Source organism: Rutilus rutilus (genome assembly GCF_951802725.1).
Source record: "Rutilus rutilus genome assembly, chromosome: 21".
Classification (NCBI taxonomy): domain Eukaryota; kingdom Metazoa; phylum Chordata; class Actinopteri; order Cypriniformes; family Leuciscidae; genus Rutilus; species Rutilus rutilus.
In genome coordinates, this window is record NC_140226.1 from 1318770 (window position 1) to 1337220 (window position 18451).

The 18451-nt window shown below is 41.1% G+C and overlaps 1 protein-coding gene across 1 annotated transcript in view; it reads right to left on the reverse strand.

The window, feature by feature from the left end:
* LOC311281025 (putative nuclease HARBI1) overlaps positions 1-13620 on the reverse strand; it is a gene marked incomplete at its 3' end in the record, with an annotated part of 34849 nt that extends 21229 nt beyond the window's left edge. The window contains exon 1 of the mRNA XM_084393654.1: positions 13513-13620. Within this exon, the coding sequence (XP_084249780.1) occupies positions 13513-13544 (32 nt within the window). The 5' untranslated portion in view covers positions 13545-13620. The remainder of the gene's footprint in view (positions 1-13512) is intronic.
* Between the last annotated feature and the right edge of the window lie 4831 nt (positions 13621-18451).

An 18451-nucleotide genomic window follows, 5' to 3' on the forward strand; every position in this document is an offset into this window, starting at 1 on the left:
TTAAATGCGGAGCTGAAATCAATGAACAGCATTCTGATATATGCGTCCTTAGTGTCCAGAAGCTGAATGCAGTGTGTAGGAGATAGCATCGTCAGTAGTGCGGTTGGGGCGGTATGCGAACTGCAGGGGGTCCAGTGAGGTGGGAAGTAAAGATTGAATATGTCTCTTGACCAGACGCTCGAAGCACTTCATCATGATGGAAGTCAGCGCTACAGGGCGGTAGTCATTGAGACATGTCGCTGCTGACTTCTTCGGCACCGGAATGATGATGGTCTTTTTGAAGCTCGCAGGGACCACAGCCTGGCTCAGGGAGATGTTATAGATGTCTGTAAGAACACCTGTTAGCTGGTCAGCACAGTCCCTGAGCACTCTCCCTGGTATGTTATCCGGACCTGTGGCTTTGCGTGGGTCGACTTTGGATAGTGTCCTCCTCACGTCAGCTGGGTCCAGATACAGCGCCTGCTCTTCAGGGGTAGATATGGACTTGTATGCCTGCATGCTGTTCATGGCTTCAAACCGTGCATAGAAGTTGTTTAACTTATCTGGGAGGTGGGCGTCATTGTTGTTGACCTGTGTTGTGACTTTGTAGTCTGTTAGGGCCTGGATACCCTGCCACATACGTCTGGAGTCCTTAGCGTCACAGAAGTGGTTGTGTATCTTCTGCGCATACATATGTTTCGCTTTCCTGATGGCCTTGGAGAGCTGAGCCCTTGCTGATCGGAGGAGCCTTCCATCTCCTGACCTGAAGGCAGCATCTCTTGCCCTAAGTAGGGCACGGGTCTCTGCTGTCAGCCACGGCTTCTGATTGGCGCGTGTAGTAACAGTCTTTTCAACAGTGACATCCTCGATACACTTCTCAATGTACCCAGTCACAGAGTCTGTGTATTCGTCCAAGCATGTTTGCTGATCGTAGGTGGCTGCTTCCTTAAACACGTCCCAATCTGTACACTCGAAGCAGTCCTGCAGGGCTGCAACGGCTCCTTCCGGCCAGACTCTGATGGTCTTTTGTTCTGGCCTGGAGCGTTTCATCACTGGCCTGTACGCTGGAACGAGCAGTACACAGAGATGGTCCGAGTATCCTAGATGGGGGCGAGGGCTGGCTTTGTATGAGTCTCGGATATTGGTGTAACATAAGTCCAGCATGTTTTTACCTCTCGTGGCAAAATTCACATGTTGATAAAACTTTGGGGCTACAGTTTTCAAGTTGGCATGATTGAAATCCCCAGCAACAATAAAAAAAAACGTCGGGGTAGGCCGTTTGTTGCCCACTGATGGTGTCATATAGCTCACGCAGCGCCTCGTTAACATTCGCACTGGGAGGGATATACACCGCCACTACCATAATAGCAGTGAATTCCCTGGGTAAATAAAACGGCCGGCATTTCACCACTAAAAACTCTAGCTGTGGTGAGCAGTGGGTAGCAACTACAGAGGCATTTACACACCAGTCGTTATTAATATAAACACAGAGCCCGCCACCGCGGGTCTTACCGGAGGTCCCAGTGTTCCTGTCTGCACGGAACGATGTTCGCCCCTGTAGCTGGATAGCTGTGTCGGAAACGTTGTTATGCAGCCACGTTTCTGTGAAGATAAACACACTGCAGTTCCTTGTTTCAGACTGAGTAATCAGTCGCAGTCTGAGGTAATCCAGTTTATTGTCCAGAGAGCGTACATTAGCCAGTAGCACTGACGGGAGGGCTGGACGGCTAGGGTTAGCTTTTAGCCTCCAGCGAACACCCGACCGCTTGCCTCGCTTCCGGGTCCTCTCGCACCGCTTCCGACGCCTCACCTCCCGGACAGCTAGGTCAGGCAACGCCGTGGTGGGCCTTTGACTGCGTAGTAGTCCTAGCTCCTGCAGCTTCACTGTTAACAGTTTTGAAATTGGTGTTCCGTAATTGCTATTTGAGTTGCTACTTGAGCTCAAAATCATAAGGGCTTTACGGCTATACTTGAAACGGTCACTACAACATACATTAACACAAACATTAACACCCTCTATCGGAGCTGTAGAGGCCGCTGCGACCGTGCGCGCCGCCATTTTGTCCGATAAAGACAAACTAAAGTTTGATGCTTGGTATAGCACAACGGAGGGTAAAGAGTTTAACTTCAGGAAGGAGTTGTATGAGTATGGGGTAAATGACGTTGTCTTATTACTTGAAGCATGCATGAAATACCGTGAGGTGTTCCCCAATATGTATAAAATGTACCGAACTCGAACCCTTTTGGGTTCACGACGCTAGCTAGTTTGTTGCATGGGTGTCTTCAAAATGCATTATTTGAACAGCGGTACGTTGGCACTGACCCATAACAATGCATATGTTCGACAGAGTAAGACCTACTCAAGTGTCTTATGTGAAATGTGAGTATGTGAAAAAGACTCGAAACGTGGACATTTGCCACGCCGTTAACCGAGGCGAAGTCTCGGTCAGTCGCTACTTTTTAGACGGGTACTACGAGCAGGACGGTGTACAACACGGCTTAGAATTGAATGGCTGCATGCATCATGGACACGAATGTCGGTATGATGCCTATGCGACACACGTGAACGAACCTGAAAAATTTACCAAAATTGTTTTTGGCAAAACCGAATCATTGTCGTGTTTCACATTCGTCTTAGAAGATGTCGCTCTTGTCCAGTGTCGCTACCCCAAAGGTAGTGTTCGTAGGACTAAAGATATCAATGTGTTTGTAGATGTGTTTACAATGGCTCATGCGCGACTGGAGTTGTACAACCTGATGGACAGGCTCGGTGACAGATTGCTATACTCCGATACCGCGATCTAGGGAGGGCGACTGGGACCCCCCGTTGGGGGATCATTTGGGGGAACTGATGAATGAAATAGACGATGGGGATCACATCACAGAGTTTTGCTCTAGCGGTCCTAAATCTTACGGTTATCAGACTGCCAAAGGCAAAGTGTGCATGAAAGCTAAGGGTATAGGTTGAATGTTAAAAATTCCAAAGCTATACGCTTAGACAGTCTGATTGGTCTGGTTGACAGCTATGTGATGGGGAACGATGACACGCAATGCATCATGGCTCATACTGAAAACATTGTGAGGAATAAAAAGACTCTCACATTGCACAACAAATCAGTTGTTAAAAAGTTTAAGGTGGTGCATAATAAATGCCCGACTTTTGCCCGATTTCACCACTCTTCCTTATGGCTACTGATCCAGTGTCGCATAGAGGGTCACGGGATGCTTCTGATTTTGATTTCAGGCTTCAACATCCATTTAGTTGTGTATTAAGTGGACCATCCAATTCTGGAAAGTCTTATTTTGTAAAACTTGTTGGAAAATGGTTTGAGTTTGATATCTAAAAAAAATTTAATTATTGTTTTTCTGTACGATTGTTGGCAACCTCTTTACGACGAATTTCATAAATTGTATGATATTAAATTTGTGGAAGGAATACCTCAGACTCTGAATGATGATGATTTACTACCCGTCAACAAAACTAACCTGCTGATTGTGGACTATATGATGCATCAAGCTAGCGGGAACGCTGAGATTGAACGGGTCTTTACGCAGTATGTGCACCATCATAATCTCAGCGCTATTTATATAGTTCAGAATTTATTTGTTCAGGGTAAATCCAGCCGTACCATCAGCTTAAACACCAATTACTTGATTCTGTTTAAAAATCCTCGGGATGTTAATCAAGTGGCAGTGTTAGGACGACAAATGTACCCCGGAAATGCAAAATACTTTATGGAGTGTTATCACGATGCTACCAGTCAACCTTTTGGATATTTAATGATAGACTATAAAGCAAAAACTCCTGAACAATACCGGCTCAGAACAGGTTTGCTTTCCGATCGTCAAGTGGTTTATCTCCAGAAAAAAAGAAGAATGTGATAAATAGTCATGTCCGCAAGACTTTGTAAGCATCTGCCTATGTTAAAACTGCTACATAAAGCCTCCCCTAAACACCATCGGCTTATTTTACAATTGGCGTCTGACTAATTAATTTTAACGTTGTGTGAAGTGGCTCTTAACATCCTATATGGTATGATTCCAGTCAGTCATCAACAGTACCAAAAACTAAAAAAGAGAAAAGCCGAAATTAAATTTGTTGCCAGTAAATTTTTTTGAATATTGGCCAAGAAGCGGATCTTCAACCGGAGAGGGGGGTTTATTCTACCACTCCTGAGCATTGCAATACCCTTTATTTCAATCTTAATAGCAGCTAGATGGGGGTGAGGATGGAGCATGCTGAGAAAATGTACTTAGTCCCTCAGCATCAGCTGGAAAAGTTGAAATCTGGAAATGGTTGTGAGAATATTCAACAGCTCGTAGAGAATGATCTGGATGATTCTGTGAGAAATATTTTACTCAGTACTGATTTGAATCAATATGAAAAAGCCAAACTTTACACAAACATCCTGAGCAGATTTTTGGCAATCGTTAAACAAGGCGATCGGGAGACCAGTATGCTAACGTTGGCATTACCCAACCCAGGCCCCGGTCATAAAGACGATGTCGTAGCCGCCAATGTCGAGGACGGTGGAAATGTGGAAGATGATGTTGGGGAAGTTCTGAAGAATGTACCGGCGAGAAGCGTGAAAAACAGTAGATACATATTAGACAAAATGTCTAAAGCTAAAGGAATAAGCTCTTGGTCTGAGTCGGGAGAGTTTGTGTTCAGGGGTAAAGCTGTACAAGGATCACACATGGTCGATTTGCTAAAAAATGTCACGGCTCCACAAAAGGGTCGGGATGACCGAAGACCTCTAGGATGGTCCGAGTTTCCACAGGCATTTGCCGAATTAAACATCCCTTTTTCTATGGTTCCGAATCACCATGTTAGACGTATGATCAACGGTCTAAAGAGTACGCCTGCTACACCAACGTCGTTTGCCTGCTCACCCCATATTCGACCGTCTAAAAAACCCAGACGATATGCCCGTTCTTCATCGAGACCGTCAGAATATGGCATTTTTAAATCACCGTCTATCGATAGAAGGCAATGGCTAGAATTTTAAAGCATCCATTTTATTTTCATGCATGGAATATTTGAAAAACATTAAACGCTGTATATGTGTGTGTGTGTGTGTGTGTCGACTGTTTGATCTGAAATAAAAATATTGAAAATTATGGATTTTTATGAATTTTTATTGTTTTTTAGAAAAATACAATATAGAGTGATTACTCAATCATGATTCAATGACATATTACACGTCTGCACACAATGAATACACACAAAAAATTTCATTACAACCATACGGACTTAATCTCTGCACAAAGAGTGATACCATTTTATAATTTTTTTATATAATCATAACAATATAGTTTCATCACATCGTGATAGTGCTGGCCGCAAGTATCTGATGAAAAATCCTGGACACGTCTGTCCGAATACATCACGTCAACATTGTTGTTAGGAAGTTTTCGATGGTGGCTGGAAAACGATCGCTGTAGGTGGGATTACCGAAACTGTCGAAAAAACACCCGGGTCCATCTTGAGGCAAATAAATAGCAAGCCAGTGCTCCTCTGGTAGGTGTGCCGGGTGTGTATTAATTATACACAACGCTGGTATGTTCCTTAAAGATTTTTTAGGTAGTTGATCGCTTGGGAGAACTCCGAGAAAATGAGTGTTGCACCTGATTTTATCCATGATCCCCTTGAGCTGTACCGTATTCATTTCAATAGTAATCCACCAGGACCTGTCTGCGGTTAGACACTTCAATGATACTGTCAAACACTGCATAAACAATCAAGTTAATAGTATGTGGCAGAATTTGTCTGAACCACGCTTCAAGTCTGATATTTCTGGATTTGATGAGGGATATGGCATCAGGCGCTAGGTTAAAGGTGTAAAGCGTGTACCCGTTCAGGAAATCGCTCCTGTCCTAATAAATAAATAAATCGCTCCTAATAAACACTAAATGCTCTGTTAATTTTGATCTTTCATTTTCGTGTAATACATCAATCGATCCTGTTCAGTTTCTATTTTTTTTCTGTATACTCACAATAAAAATTAAGTGTTTTGCTTTTTGACAAATAAAGAAGAATTAACATGATGCGATTTCTGCCTTCTCTCTGTCAGTAAACTCCCATTTGAAACGCGTTCGAAAATGATCTATAACTCCGCGAAAATTCAGTCAAACAGGCAAACAGACCCACGGGCATAAAGCTTGAGATCGCATCTTTTAAATGAAGTAATTTATATAAAAAACAAATATTCTCAGCTTCTGTAATCTGTATAAAAAGAGAGCGACTCCAGTCGACCTCATTACGAGCCATTCAAAAGTAATGTGACCACTCCCCGGAGAGCGCGTGCTATTCAAACACAAATTCTGAGAACACCCACATCAGCTGTAAACAAATCGCGATCGAGTGAGGCACAATATAGCCTACCTTATGGAGAAAAGATTCCTCAGAACAGTGCTGATATGAGGAGCAATATCTCCTGATATGAGGAGCAGATCCCGCTGAGGAGTGAGGTAGGCTGTTTTCTTTTCTCAAGTGTGGAATAACGTTATGGAATAACGTTAGTGTAGGCCTATGCAAAATTTCTGTGAGATGAATGAAGGGTACATATTTGTAAAGACTGTTTAGCCTAAATATGAATCGCGCGTCTGTGTGTGAAAGAATAAACTGCTTTGCTATAGCCTACAGAGATGAGTAAAAATCAACTGGAATATGTTGAAATAAAATGTATTTGTATAAGCAACGTATTAAACTGCAAATTAGCATTTATATGCCCTAATATTTCATAAAAACAACGTTACAGTCAGTCACTTGTTGACTAGATTTGGGTACAGTTTTTAGGCTACTGTAGAATATACTGCCACATCAAATAAGCTTTTGTTTAGCAATTTCTGCTCATATCTAACGTTATATATATATATATATATATATATATATATATATATATAAAATATTATTTTTGTCAAAAATAAAGTCATAGACTAAGATGTTAGATGTTCCAATGTTGGCTATATTCAAACTAATGAATACATACGATAAAATGTAGGCCTATAATCTTTTTTCTTTTTCTTTTTTACAAAGAAAGAGTACACTTGAAATATTGTTGAAATTGTAATTATTGTTGTAATTGTAACATTTTTAATAAAATAGCAAAACATATTTACAAGAGAGATGTAAGCGAAATCTTAAATGGTCAATATAAGTCTTCTTCTAAATACATCTTTTGTCCTTGCATTGTGGCTCAGTCAGTGTCACACCTGAATGAATGGCTAATTATGCAGAGTCATTACGCATAATGGGTGGGACATTGTAATCTCAGGTGTAAACTACTCCTCCCCCTCGCATATTGGCTTTCCAAGCAAAACCTGTTTTACACCATTTAAATCAATGTATTTTTTTTTGTGAACGATAAAGCAAGACTATTTTAACATCATTTTGAAGCTAGAACTCAAAGGGACAACATCCATTAGTCAAAAGTCTTGTGGACACATATTTAATATGTGTTTTGTGGTCTTAATTCAGCAACTTTCATTTTCATTTTTTCCAATAACCACGCATAAACATTATTCTCTTAAAAATACAAACATCTACATACACGTTGCTCGCATATTATGGTAGCCCTGTTTGTGCTATATAGAGTGAATTTACACCTTAGCCATTAACATGTTTATAAATAACTGAAAAAAGCACAAATGTCAAGGCATGTCAGAACATCTCAAGGACCCCTAAAACAGCTTGGTCCCCAGAGGGTTAAGACCGCGTCTTTTAAACGTTTTTTACCGCCTAAAGACGGATGGCGTATAATAAGCTTTTTTCATAAGCTCCGAAATGTTATTGTTTCAACCTCTGTAAAACAAATAACTCACATGTGCATAGTGGTTCAACCTTTTATTAAAAAACAACACATCTAATATTACAATCAGTAAACCAGGCTAAATAATGACTACATGTTATAAGTAAAAATAATAAAAGAATTAATAAAAGAAATAATGGTAGTACAAAACTCTAAATGATATAATGGCATTAGAGGATGGTGAAAAAAGGGTAACAGTAACATCACTGATAGTCTAACCAGTAGAGGAAATTTCTGCATGCCATCATGTTACAATCTAGGATGTAATTGACAAACATTTCGATAATTCTGTCTGTGTCGTCCTGATCATTGTCTTTTTGTTTTGGAATAATTAGCTTACATACATCTGCCACATACGCACACATACAGAGTACATCTGGGATTGCAAACTCATCGCTGCATTCAGTCATCATAACCAGAGCATCTTTTACCAGTACACACGGTGGCTCAATCCCGCAGACACATATGTTTGATAATTCACCCCAAGAATTAGGCGTACCTCTTATCAAACTCATTTGTTTCTTGAGATTTCTTACACGTTTGGTTTCAACATCAACATCAACGTCATCATCATCATCATCATCATCCGATTCACTTGAATACTCGATGACTCTTTGCATTAATGAAATCAGCTGTCTTCTGTAATGTCCTTTAAACATGAATTCCATGAAACTCTTCAGTACTGGCAGCAGCCATACTGGTGGGGTCTTGGTCACTCTCCATTCACAGTTGAGAGGTCTTGCCAGAGATCGACGACGTCGTAGACGATCTCCTTGCAGGATTGATCCAGAAGTTTTTCCCTGATTTCTTGTAGTTTGGTACCGATGAATGGTTCGTCTCTTAATTCATGCAGAATAGACCCGACTGCTCCTTGAATCGCCTGAGGATGGGATTTTAAGCCACGTTGGTTTAGGATAAATGCTATGATGAATCAAAGGTTAGGTTTAAACAGTTTGCAGACCAGTTCGTCAAAGTGAGTTTCGAAGAAGTATGTGGGGGGTTCATACAGGCAGGAATGTTGCAATTGGCTCGGATGATCCGTTGCACAGCCCTCACACTCTTCCTTCAGTTTGTCATCAATGAGGTGTTGTAGCAGCAGTACTATTGTGGCTTTTACGATTTTGAATCCAATGGCGCTGAAACATCCGTCCATAGCATCGAAACCGGGTTTATCAGAAGACTCGCCACCACTACACACATTAGTCAGGAAAGTCAGGTTGCGGTATCCAAGCTCAGTGCATAATTTATCCAGCCATCCTTTCTGCGTGTATCGGACGTGTCGGCCCCGTCTGTTAGAATACGATCAGTAGCATTGTTATCAGGCTAACCCAGCCATTAGGGAGGCACAAGCCAGTGCACTCTTAGTGCCGGTCCCAAGCCCGGATAAATGGGGAGGGTTGCGTTAGGAAGGGCATCCAGCGTAAAACATGTGCCAAATCACGAATTTGGTCACGAATAAGAATTTCATACCGGATCGGTCGAGGCCCGGGTTAACAACGACCGCCACAGGTATCGTTAGCCATCAGGGTACCGGTGGAAATTGGGCTACTGTTGGCCAAAGGAGGAGGAGGAGAGGAGGATGACGTCTACAGAGGCGACAGGAAGAGGAGAAGTGTAGGAGAGTGGAGGTTCGGGTTGGTACTTTAAATGTTGGCACTATGACTGGTAAAGGGAGAGAGTTAGCTGATATGATGGAGAGGAGAAGGGTAGATATGTTGTGTGTTCAGGAGACCAAGTGGAAAGGGAGTAAGGCCAGAAACATTGGAGGTGGGTTTAAACTGTTCTATCATGGTGTGGATGGAAAGAGAAATGGTGTAGGGGTGATTCTGAAGGAAGAGTACAGTAAGAGTGTAGTGGAGGTGAAGAGAGTTTCTGATAGGGTGATGATCGTGAAGGTGGAAGTTGAAGGGATGATGATAAATGTCATCAGTGCCTATGCTCCACAAGTCTGCTGTGAGATGGAGGAGAAGGGAAGATTCTGGAGTGAATTAGATGAAGTGGTATATGGTGTACCTAGAAATGAACGATTGGTGATTGGGGCAGACTTTAATGGACATGTAGGTGAGGGGAGCAGAGGTGATGAGAAGGTTATGGGTAGGTATGGCCTAAAGGAGAGAAATGTGGAAGGGCAGATGGTGGTAGATTTTGCTAAAAGGATGGAAATGGCAGTGGTGAATACGTATTTTAAGAAGAAGGAGGATCATAGGGTGACCTATAAGAGTGGAGGAAGGTGCACACAGGTGGACTATGTTCTATGTAGGAGATGCAACCTGAAGGAGATTGGAGACTGTAAGGTGTTGGCAGGGGACAGTGTAGCTAGACAGCATCGGATGGTGGGTCTGTAGGATGGTTTTGGAGGCGAAAAAGAAGAGGAGGAGAGTAAGGACTGAAAGAAGAATAAGATGGTGGAAACTGAAGGAGGAAGACTGTAGTGTGAGGTGCAGGCAAGAGGTCAGACAGAGGCTTGGTGGTGGTGAAGAGGTGCTGGATGATTGGGAAACTACCGCAGGAGTGACGAGGGAGGCAGCTAGAAAGGTACTTGGTGTGACATCTGGAAATAGAAAGGAAGACAAGGAGACGTGGTGGTGGAATGAGGAAGTGCAGGGGAGCATAAGGAGAAAGAGGTTAGCAAAACAGAGTGGGATGGACAGGGTGATGAGAAAAGTAGGCAGGAGTACAAGGAGATGCGGCAACAGGTAAAGAGGGATGTGGCGAAAGCCAAGGAAAAGGCATATGAGGAGCTGTATGAGAGGTTGAACACTAAGGAAGGAGAAAAGGATTTGTACCGATTGGCCAGGCAGAGAGATCGAGCTGGGAAGGATGTGTTGCAAGTTAGAGCAATAAAGGATGGAGATGGAAATGTGTTGACTAGTGAGGAGAGTTTGTTGAGAAGATGGAGGGAGTATTTTGAGCAGCTGATGAACGAGGAAAATGAGAGAGAGAGAAGGTTGGTGGTGTTAGTAAAGCAGGAAGTGGATAGGATTAGTAAGGAGGAAGTGAGAGCAGCGATTAAGAGGATGAAGAGTGGAAAGTCGGTTGGACCAGATGACATACCGGTAGAAGCATGGAGATGTTTAGGAGAGATGGCAGTGGAGTTTTTAACCAGATTGTTTAACAAGATTTTGGAAGGTGAGAGGATGCCTGAGGAATGGAGAAGGAGTGTGCTGCTACCGATCTTTAAGCATAAGGGAGATGTGCAGAACTGCAGTAACTACAGGGGAATTAAGTTGATCAGTCACACCATGAAGTTATGGGAAAGAGTAGTGGAAGCCAGGCTGAGAGAAGAGGTGACCATCTGTGAGCAACAGTATGGTTTCATGCCGAGGAAGAGCACCACAGATGCCTTATTTGCTTTGAGAACGTTGATGGAGAAGTATAGAGAAGGACAGAAGGAGCTGCATTGTGGATTTGTGGATTTAGAGAAAGCGTACGACAGAGTGCCAAGAGAGGAGTTGTGGTATTGTATGAGGAAGTCAGGTGTGTCAGAGAAGTATGTGAGGGTGGTGCAGGACATGTATGAGGACAGTGTGACTGCAGTGAAGTGTGCAGTAGGAACGACAGACGGGTTCAAGGTGAAGGTTGGACTGCATCAAGGATTGGCCCTGAGCCCTTTCCTGTTTGCAGTGGTGATGGACAGGTTGACGGACGAGGTCAGACAGGAGTCTCCCTGGACTATGATGTTTGCGGATGATATTGTGATTTGTGGTGAGAGATGTTTGCGGATGATATTGTGATTTGTGGTGAGAGTAGTGAGCAGGTTGAGAAGAGCCTGGAGAGGTGGAGGTACGTGCTGGAGAGGAGGGGAATGAAAGTCAGTAGGAGTAAGACAGAGTACATGTGCGTAAATGAGAGGGAGGGCAGTGGAGTGGTGCGGTTACAGGGAGAAGAGGTGAAGAAGGTGGAGGAGTTCAGGTACCTGGGGTGAACAGTGCAAAGTAATGGAGAGTGTGTTAGGGAAGTGAAGAAAAGAGTGCAGGCAGGGTGGAGTGGGTGGAGAAGAGTGACAGGAGTGATTTGTGATAGTAGAGTATCTGCAAGAATGAAAGGAAAAGTTTATAGGACTGTGGTGAGACCTGCGATGCTGTATGGATTAGAGACAGTGGCATTGAGTAAAAGGCAGGAAGCGGAGCTGGAGGTAGCAGAGCTGAAGATGTTAAGGTTTTCGTTGGGAGTGACAAGGATGGACAAGATTAGAAATGAGTTCATTAGAGGGACAGCGCATGTTGGACGTTTTGGTGACAAGGTGAGGGAGGCGAGATTGAGATGGTTTGGACATGTGCAGAGGAGGGACATGAATTATATTGGTAGGAGAATGCTGAGGATGGAGCCACCAGGAAGGAGGAAAAGAGGAAGACCAAGGAGGAAGTTCATGGATGTGGTGAGGGAAGACATGCAGGTAGTTGGGGTAAAAGAGGCAGATGTAGAGGACAGGGTGGTATGGAGACGGATGATCTGCTGTGGCGACCCCTAATGGGAGCAGCCGAAAGAAAAAGAAGAAGAAGAAGAAGCATTGTTATCAGGCTCAGCAAGACAACAGTTGACAGAGGCACCATAGCTACAGACATACTGCGATTCTGCGTCTTGAGACATGGCTTATAAAGACAAAGTGTGAGGAGGGGGAAGACTTAACTTGATTTTATAATGGCTGTAGAAGATGGGCGGGGACGGATGAGTGTATGTCGCACTGCGCTCACATCTCTCAGGATGGAACAGCTGCACTTTAATTTTATTATACCCGGCGTACGTCACACCACTTGAACATTTTGTTTATCGTTGAAAAAAGGAGACTCAGCAGACAGGCGTCGCTCCATTTGTACAACAATTGCATCGCGTACAGATCATGATGGTCATTTTGTAGAACAGTTCCTGAACTGTCACAAAGCTTTGTCTTATCTTTATATGTAAACACATTCATCCTCTTTCTTTTTAGAATGATCCCCGACCACACGGTACCGGACATTCTGAGCTTCCCCGTCCCACTCGGCGATGTACAATGGTTCGTTTCCACCATCATTCAAATCTTTCCATACACGGTAGTAAAATAATGTCCAGTCTTTATCAGGAAACACCAGGCATGGGTCTTCTCCCGGTACAAATTGACCGGGAGTATCGGACGTGTAGAGCGTAACAGTTCGAAACTGCTTATGAAATATATAGCCGAATATACGGTTACTATTCAGTATAAATTCCCCTTTTACAATGCTTGAATTATCATGAAGAAATTTTGTCAAATTGACATGTCCTGGAGCTTTTTCGCGGAGCCATCGTCAGATATTCCTCCATATCGTCATCCTCTCTACGCTCTGGAGTTTTAGGTGATCTTAAACAAGCCATATCGATGTGTTTCACAACATGTATCTGTCTTACAAAAAATGTGATCGACTATTTATACAAACCTGAGTGAATATAAGACAGACATTGGTATTTCAAACACCCCCTCCTGAAAAAACTTTCCTCTCACACCAACCAGATTACAATCATAAAACACACAACCATAAAAATTCCGGAAACACACACACAGTCAAAGGTCAACAAACAGGTAATCATAAAACCCCCATATATACAAACATACTGTCATAAACAGATATCACAAAAACATAAATCAAGGGGTCATAAATCATTTTGACACAAGCTACAGCATATTTCTACTGTCATCCTGTCCCATTTAGACTGCAAAAATGTTCAGAATGTGCTGTGACGTGAATATGTGTTTGTTTCTCACCAAATCCTCAGCCATAGACTGAACGCTGACATTAATGGACAGGCTTGCGAGTTGAGGAGGGTTTTGAAACTCTATAGAAAGTGCCTAGATCCATTGGCAGAAGGTCATCCTTAGAGATGACGCTAGTTTCTGTTCGGCACACATAAACACAGAACTGGTCTTTAACCCTCTGGGGTCTGAGGTGTTTTTGGGGTCCTTGAGATGTTCTGACATGCCCTGACATTTGTGCTTTTTTCAGTTGCTTATAAACATAGTAATGGCAAAAAAAAATTACACACTATTTAGCACAAACAGGGCTACCATAATATGTGAGCAACAAGAATGTACATGTCTGCATTTTTGAGAGAATAATGTTTATGCGTGGTTATTGAAAAAACTAAAAACTAAAGTTTCTGAAATAAGACCACAAAACACACACTAAATATGTGCCAATAAGACTTTTGTCTAATGGATGTCATCGCCTAGTGTTTTTTCTTCAAAATTATGTGAAAATCACCCTGCCTAATCCTTCACATAACACAATACATTGATTTGAATTTTGCAAAGCACTTTCTGTTTGGAAAGGCCATATGCGGAGTGGGCGTCACAGATCATGCATATGTAGTGGTTCACACCTGAGGACTGCATACTTAATGAGCCATTCATTCAGGTGAGTCACTGAGCCACAAGAATGCAAGAGCAACAGTTGGAAGCATCTCAATTCTTTTTTATTTTTCCACATATTGTGCTTGCAATTTGGCCTATAATAGCCAAGGAAAACATGTAATTGTGCAGTTAATTCTCATACTGTATTTTCAGTTTTGGAATATTTATCTTCTCCCCAAATTTGTCACTAATAAAACACAATAAAAATTATTTAAAGAAAAGGCTTATATTTACCTTTTAATAGTTTGTTTACATCTACCTTGTAAATATTTAAATAAACAACAATTCAAGTGTAATCTTTCTTTGTACAAACTAAAGTATACATTTTATCATACATATTTCAAAGTTAAGGATTTGATTGATTATTTGATTATTTTTGACAAAAAAATTGGCAAATAAAAGCTTATTTGAGGTGGCAGATATTTTACAGTAAAAATGTATAATCTATCCAAAACTAATCAACGAAATGTTGTCTTTCATATGTCTGTAACATAGGTCTTTCATTTTTATTATAAGGAATATAAATGCTAAAATGCTAAAAGGAATATAAACGAGAAAACACAGCCCCTCACAGGTTTGCGCCGTGGATTCCCGCGAGTCAGACGCGGATACTGTGTTTGTTTTAGGCTTGCGCAGTCTTCACTCGGACGCGCGCTTCAATCCGTTGTGGAGACTCTCTTTTCGTTCCAGTGAAATTACAAAACAAAATACACACACACACATGTCTCTGCCTGATATACAACCACTGATAAACATAATCTGATTTGACAAAAAAAAAAAAAAACTGTATGAGTGCAGATTCGAACTCAGAACCTCTGACACGCTAGGCAAATGTTCTACCACTAGACCACTTGAGTTCACGTATTTACTCACGTGAAAACTCGGTGTTTACTCGGCGTGATCAATTCGCTCTTGAATATGCTGCCGTTCGTCTGAGTTACAATCTTCCTCTGAGGAAAAGCCAAGGTGAGTTATTCCTTGCTGTCCAGAATCATCTGAAGAGCGTCTTTCCCGGAGAAACGCGCCATCCTCTCTAAACGCGATGAACTATCAGTGAATCTGATCTGATGAAACTTCGTGTTTTCAAGGCATTGATCGGGGGGCGGGTGCGAAGCATAGATCACCTAAACTATTTACCATGTCAATAGCGCCGGGGGCGGGGCGGCCTCAGTTCATTATAGAGATAATTAGGCAGAAGGAAAAAACGGTACCTCTCCTTGCTTTCAAACGGATTACATGAGTTGAAAACATTTGTTTTTTTTATTAATTACTTCATTTAAAAGAAGAGATTTCAAGCTTCATAAAGACATATATCACGTGCCTGTGTGAGAAGTATTCGCTGAGTTATGATTCATTTTCGGACGCGTTTCAGAATGGACTACACGGACAGAGAGAAGGCAGAACTCGCTCCGTGATTATTTTTCTTAATTTGGCGAAAAGCACAACACTTTGTTTTTATTGTGAGTATACAGAAAAATAATACACATTTAACAGAATCGATTGATGTATGAAACTCCTATGGAAAATCAAAGTCAACAGAGTATTTATGAGTTTCTTTTACACTGATAAAAAAAAAGCGAGCTGGTATCGCCGGCGATACCGCCGACCTCAGGGGGTTAAACGCAATATGAACCATATCTATCTTTTACCTTATACTTCTAAGAAGGTTTGACTAAATAAATACTTGCTTGTTTACACAATTGGTTTCATAGTACAATTCTCATGTCCCAGCTGCCCACACAAAACAAGATGGTATTTTCTGGTTTTCTCTCTGTAGTATTGATTTTTAGCTCAATAATCAATAGATCTGATCAACACAGTTATGCTCTGTCATGCATAAACAGACCTAAAAAATATAACAGACTCAAGCAGGTCTCTTTGGGCCTCTCTGAGGCAACACTCACTAGCTTCAAAGGAGTCCATTTGGCGTGAGATACTGCATCATTTAACACTGTACTTATGAAATAAAAATACAGAAGAGTAAAGTCTTCTTTAGATTTATTAAACATCAGTCATTTGGAGCTTTCTCTCAGGTCAGAGTCTAAGCTTCTTTTCAGATGAATTATTGACTTGTCTGGATCACTATCTCTGCTCTGTGAAGGCTTGATAAACTCCCTTTTGCTGTCAAACCTCTCTAATGATTCTGATCAGTTCCCATGAAAACCAGAAAAACATGAAGAGACAGTGGAGGACGCAGCCGCATGCTAAGGACATGTAGTGGGTTTGCTTAAGTATACCATTGGGTCGTTCTCCTCCAGGTCATAGACTCTTGTTTCAACGTTGCAAAAGGAAGATCCAGACTGTTTGTCGTCACCTGGAGTAACACATGTACACAACACGTCAGAATGCATTTTGCAGGCATGGCCCACCTTCGTTAAATTAATTTATTAAAAAAAGAGGACGGATTGTGGCATTGGTACTAGGTCAATCATTAGAGGGGATTGCGAGGTGCCATTTAGGCGAACAACTTTTGGACAAAAAGTTGTCTGTAATAGGGAGTAATTATTGGAATAGCTTACCGCACTCAATAAGACAGTGTTCTACATATTAAACATCACCTTAAAAAAGTGGCTTATGTTGAACCAGGTGTGTAAAAAGTTTACTTAGACATTTTAAATAATGTGTTTGGGTTTTTTGTCTATTAGTGTTTTATGTATATTTGAGTATGTGTCCTTGTATGTACCTGCCTAGGGACTATGGATGTTAATTAGCAATGTTGCTATAATCCAATTTATTTACATTTTGTATTTTATACTAATGTTCATTAACATGCATTGTCCCTATCAAATAAATAAACAAATGCTATTTTTTTACCTCTCACTAAACATGAAAGTTGCATTATTCTCTGTGTATACTGCACTTATCAGTAACATTTTATATATCATATACTTATATATGTTATTAGCAAGTCTTGGCTTATGAATATTAAAAAAAGGCATGCTTAACCCCCTGAGGTCGGCGGTATCGCCGGTGTGATCTGCTCGCTTTTTTTTTATCAGTGTAAAAGAGACTCATAAATACTCTGTTGACTTTGATTTTCCATAGGAGTTTCATACATCAATCGATCCTGTTAAGTGTGTATTTTTTTGTGTATACTCACAATAAAAACAAAGTGTTGTGCTTTTTGCCAAATAAAGAAAAATAAACACGAAGCGAGTTCTGCCTTCTCTCTGCCAGTGAAGTCCATTCTGAAACGCGTCCGAAAATGAACCATAACTCAGCGAATACTCAGTCACACAGGCACACAGGCATGAAGCTTGAATTCTCTTCTTTTAAATGAAGTAATTTTTATAAAAAACAAATATTCTCAGTTTATGGAATCTGTATGAAAAGAGAAAGATGTCAGTCGTTCTCATCTCAGCTCATTAAGTTTAAATGTGACTCCGCCCACGGCGAGCGCGCGCTATTCAAACGCAAATGATTGAGGCAATCCACACAAACCCCATATCAGCTCGAGAAAACACATCAAGCTTATTCAGATCATTGTACTTGTTTACACCATCTCGCTGCGCTGTGAGGAATACTATCGTAATAATAATAATGGAAAATGTACCTCAGAAATGCTGGTATTTCGAGGAACAGATGCAGCTGAGCTGAGGAATACTGCAGTACGTTTTTTTTTTTCATTCTCAAGTGAATCGCGTTTCTGTGTGTGAATGAATGAACGGCAGAGATGCGCGCTGTTTACCACAGCTTGCAAAAAGAATGAATGTTTCGCTTTTAGCAAACTGTATTGCTATACTGAGTAAAAATCGACTGAAATATGTTGAAATAAAATGTATTTGTATAAGCAACGTATTAAACTGCAAATTAACATTTATGTTTCTTATAATAAAAACGAAAGACCTATGTTACAGACATATGAAAGACAACATTTCGTTGATTAGTTTTGGATAGATTATACATTTTTACTGTAAAATATCTGCCACCTCAAATAAACTTTTGTTTGCCAATTTTTGCTCATATGTTAAATATAGTATGTTTTGTCAAAAATAAAGTAATCAAATAATATGTTATAGTGTTTATTCCAATGTAGCCTAGGCTATATTCAAGTAATGAATCCTTAACTTTGAAATATATATGATAAAATGTATGCTTTAGTTTTTACAAAGAAAGATTACACTTGAATTGTTGTTGTAATTGTAACCTTTTTAATAAAAAATATATATTTACAAGGTAGATGTAAACAAACTATTAAAAGGTAAATATAAGCCTTTTCTTTAAATAATTAGGGCCCGAGCACCGATGGTGTGAGGACCCTCTTGGAATTGCTCTGTTTATTATTATTATTAGG